The sequence below is a fragment of the Myotis davidii genome, unplaced genomic scaffold (assembly GCF_000327345.1).
Source record: "Myotis davidii unplaced genomic scaffold, ASM32734v1 scaffold1149, whole genome shotgun sequence".
In the NCBI taxonomy this organism is placed as follows: domain Eukaryota; kingdom Metazoa; phylum Chordata; class Mammalia; order Chiroptera; family Vespertilionidae; genus Myotis; species Myotis davidii.
Window position 1 is genome coordinate 28,858 of NW_006300370.1, and position 4,918 is coordinate 33,775.

General features: G+C 35.0%; 1 protein-coding gene across 1 annotated transcript in view; it reads left to right on the plus strand.

The window, feature by feature from the left end:
• HEATR5B (HEAT repeat containing 5B) overlaps positions 1-4,918 on the plus strand; it is a 103,139-nt gene that overhangs the window by 18,665 nt on the left and 79,556 nt on the right. Inside the window, exons 10-13 of the mRNA XM_015572571.1 lie at positions 163-262; positions 1,270-1,379; positions 2,532-2,695; positions 3,525-3,700. Coding sequence (XP_015428057.1) covers positions 163-262; positions 1,270-1,379; positions 2,532-2,695; positions 3,525-3,700 — 550 coding nt within the window. The remainder of the gene's footprint in view (positions 1-162; positions 263-1,269; positions 1,380-2,531; positions 2,696-3,524; positions 3,701-4,918) is intronic.

Genomic DNA, 4,918 nt, shown 5'->3' on the forward strand with positions numbered 1-4,918 from the left:
TGTTTTTTCTCTATAGTTGCAATTGTGGTTCTTCTTGGTTTTACCTGATTTTAGAACTTTATATTTTATAATAAGAATTGTAGGTACCTTTATATAATTTTATAAATTTATTTATCCTCCCAAAAACTGCTCCAAATCTGTCCTTTTGAAAATTTTATCTAGCAATGAGGAGTTTTGTTGCACATTGTCCTGAACTCCTAACTGAAGATGTGATTAGAAAATTGATGACCCCTATTGAATGTGCCATGACTATGATGTCGCAGTAAAAAAAGAAAATATTTGTGAAGTGAAGGAAAAGAACTACTTAAAATTTTTATTTTAATATGTAGTAAATTTGTAACATAAACTTATATGTAAGTTTACTATATAATTTAAAGTTTGTAGACCTTTAGATTTAGAAAGAAATTTTGTAAATAATGTACACCAGTTTGCTAATTATGAGATAACTAGGGACCCAGTGCACAAATTCATGCACCTTGAAAGAAACTGTATTGAAGTACTGTAAATTTGTCAGTACATCGTGTCCACTCTTGGTTCTGTCTGGAAAATTCTTTCTTTGTAGTCATCTAGATTCATGTTGGGTTATAGATTTCTGAATTCCTACTCACAGAAATCTCCCTAAAAGTAATCTTCCCTCGCTCCGTTTTGCTGCCCACCGTTCTAGCCTTTTCTAATGATTTTTCTCTATAGTTGCAATTGGTTCTTCTTTTGGTTTTACCTGATTTTAGAACTTTATATTTTATAATAAGAATTGTAGGTACCTTTATATAATTTTATAAATTTATTTATCCTCCCAAAAACTGCTCCAAATCTGTCCTTTTGAAAATTTTATCTAGCAATGAGGAGTTTTGTTGCACATTGTCCTGAACTCCTAACTGAAGATGTGATTAGAAAATTGATGACCCCTATTGAATGTGCCATGACTATGATGTCGCAGTAAGTAAACAATCATGACAGTTTCCAATTTCACATATTGATACATAGTCATGTTTTGTACTTACTTCTCTCTAGTATTCTATAGGAAACATATAAAACTTTATTTTTATAAAATGACCTTTAAAATTGCAGTAATGATATATATTGAAATAAAATTCTACTTTATAATGTTTCTGTTACTAACAGTAAAGGTGACAAAATACACTGAATGAAAACCTAATACTTATTGAAGCACTGTAAATTTGTCAGTACTATGATACATTGCTAAAAAAAATGGTTATAAGTAATACTTATTCTAATAAGATGATACTAACCATACTTTTGATATTTTAGTATTCCATCTGTAATTAAAGCTCATGGAGCTCATCTGAAAGCTAGTGCTGCAATGGTCCGTTTAAGACTGTATGATATCTTGGCTTTATTACCTCCAAAAACTTACGAAGGTAAATACGATTTGCGGTAGCTAATAAAAGTTTTTCTTTCTTTTTAAAAAAATATTTCTTTTTTACCTCAGAGAGGAAGGGAGAGGGATAGAGAGAAAACATCAATTAAGAGAGAATCATCGATTGGCAGCTTCCTGCATGCCCCCTACTGGAAAGGGAGAGGTAGATAAAAACATCAATGACGAGAGAATGATTGACCAGCTGACTCCTGCACGTCCCCTACTGGGGACCAAGCCTGCAACTCAGGCATGTGCCCTGACTGGGAATCAAACCCAGACCTCCTGGTTCATAGGTCGATGCTCAACCACTTAGCCACACTGACTGGGCTAATAAAAGTTTCTTAATGTCCCTTTCCGGTTCTTAGAGTTCTGACCATGGCTCTTCCACTGACTTACTCTGCAGAGGCAGACAACCATTTTCCTTTTCTTCATATAGACTATGACACAGCATTACTGTGCTCCTGGCCCCTTTCTGAGCCCTTTACCGGTATTAACATCTTTGACTCTAACCTCAGCCTTATGAGGTGATTAACTCTATTTTATAAAATGAAGAATCTTAGGTACATATAGGTAATATACTTGCCTAAATCTGAGAGCTAGTAAGTGGCAGAGGTTGTATTCAAACCCAGCTGGCTCATCTTTGAAGTCTGCTTTTAATAACTATCCTAATCTACCTCATATATATTACAAAATTGCCAATAATGTAGGAATCTGGAGGTAAACTAGTAATGAACTTGACAGAAATTAAATAAAATATAAAACGTTAATGCTAAAATAAGTCCTTGATTTGTTTCTAGTTCAACCATGCCCAAGAATTTTGACATGCTCTGGTTTAGTGTTTGTATATCATTGGGTAATTAATAAAATAATAATCACATCATATTTAATATATTTATAATGAACAATCTTTTCTCTATTTGAGTTTTTTTGGTTACTTTAAATAATTAGGGCTAAAAGGCACAATACAATAGTAAAAAAGGAAATACCATTATTGTATATTAAAAATAGCATTGAAATAGTTAATGCATATTTTTTAATAGGAAATAGGAACTTTATTATTTATTTCTGTTGAACATGTTGCTATTCTTTGTGGGCAATGATTGTGATTTTCTTCAAAATTCTTCTTAATCTGATCTGAAGTTCTGTGTTTTAGGGTCTTTCAATGCACTTCTTAGAGAACTGGTGGCAGAATTCACTTTGACTGACAATTCAGCCAACACAACTACTTCACTCCTCAGATCCCTCTGTCACTATGATGATAGTGTTCTTCTTGGCTCCTGGCTGCAAGAAACTGATCATAAATCAATTGAAGACCAGGTAGTAAACCATACAGGGAACTGAAACACTTGCTTAATTGAACATGGTGGTTTTCACTTACACCATTTTATTATTACACATTGTCACTTAAAAAGAAAATATTGTAGACTAAGGTTTAATTTTCATTGAGTTTTTTTAGACATGTAAAGATGGCTTCCTGGTGGTGAACAAATAGTGAAAACAGGTAAACAGCAATAGTTAGAATTTGGTGAATTCTCTTTATTCAATATTCTTTATATTTAGATAACCTGTGGTGTCTATGGCCAAGACCAGTTTTAGCTGGATTTTTTATTATTGGTGTTTTGTTTTGTTTTAGTTTGTTTTCTGACAGGTTGGAGAGGAATGGGAGTTAGTAGGTTGAGCATTTAGAGCTGTTTTGCCCATTGAATACATTACCTCGTATGTACTTTTAAAAGGAGTTACTAAAGCCTCATTTAAAGAAATTTTTGTGGGTTTAAGTACCTTTGCTTTGCTTTGCACATTTTAAGGTGGGTAGCATAAACATGTTTTAGAATGAACAGTCTTTTTCTTAAATTTATAAAAGGTGTTACTGATGGCTTTTTTAAAAGGCCAAATTATATATATATATATTTTTTAATTTTTTTTAAAATATATTTTATTGGATCTTTTTCTTAAATTTATAAAAGGTGTTACTGACGGCTTTTTTATATTTTTACCTATTTAAAATTTTTCAAACTCAATCATTCTGTTCTTCTTTGTTTTATTATGTTTTCTCCTTCCTCACCTGTTCTATTCTTCATGCCCAGTTCTTAGTAAGTAAATTTCCTAAAGTAGATTTTTGAATGATTTTCATATCATTCTTTTGCAGCTCCAGCCAAACAGTGCATCCGGAAGTGGGGCTCTGGAGCATGACCCATCCTCCATTTATTTACGAATACCTGCTGGAGAAGCTGTGCCTGGTCCTCTTCCTCTCGGAGTTTCAGTCATTGATGCTTCCGTGGCTCTTTTTGGTGTAGTGTTTCCTCATGTTTCTTATAAACACCGGTTAGTATAAAGTCAATCAGGTCATTTTATGTAAATTATATCCAAACTATAGATTTTCCTATCCCAGTTAACTCTTCAGTAGGGTGTATTACTGGTAAAACATTAAGCTTATACATTTAATAACATAAGGAATACATACATGATTTAAAAAATTGCATGCAAAAATATTCCACATAATTTGAAACTGTTTTTAAGATTTGGCTCTGTGTACTAGCATCTGGTATCCATTATAATAGTTCACCATTTTATAAGTAAGTTTTGATTATATCTTTAATTAAGGGCATCAGTTTGGTAAGTCTTTTGTTTGTGTTACTGAAGGAATAGTCCCCAATAACATTTGTCTGTTTGATGATCCAAGTCTAGAACTTGGGAAACTAAGGTAACTGGTTCTTTTTCTAATAGGACCTTTTGGTTTGCTATATTCTATGTCCTCATTCGCCATCCCTAAATTTAGTAGGCATTTTAAATATATCTATGGTCATTTTCCCAAAAGGAAGACAGAAAATGAATCAATGCAAAACTTTCACAGATAATTTACTTTACAAATATGCCTTAAAAATATTATTATGGATACCAAGATGGCAGCATAGGTAAACACTGGAAATTGCTGCCTCACACAACCACTTCAAAAATACAACTAAAAGACAAAACGGACATCATCCAGAACCACAGGAAGATTGGCCTAGTGGAAATTCTACAACTAGAAGGAAAGAGAAAAGCACACTGAAACGCAGAGGAGGTGTGGAAATATCAAGTGCAGAGATACGGAGGCACACGAGGAAAGAGCTGGCAACTGAGGACGCGGCTGTCTTTTTCATTCAGGAGGGATACACAAGCTCCCGACTGCTCTGAACGCCAGTTCCCGGCGAGTCTCTGGGGACCCAGACTCATACGGTGAGGAACTGGACCGTCTGGCATTGGGCAGAACTTGAGGGCGGCTTTCTCTCAGAGGTGCTTGCAGCAATTACCAGGACACTGAGACCCGGGGCCTCTTAGGGCAGGGCTGAGCATCAGCCATAGCTGTTTGCTCCACCCTGTTGATTCCCTGAGACCCTGCCCCACCCAAGCTGTGCGCAGAGGCTTTTGCATATAAGTGCCCTGGCCCTTTGCAATACGAAATTACCTAACTAACTGCAGCTGGGTCAGAGACCCAGAACATCCAAAAGAAGGCCCAAGGCCCCACAGCAACTTGCATTGCTTCACAGCTGGGCCTCATTT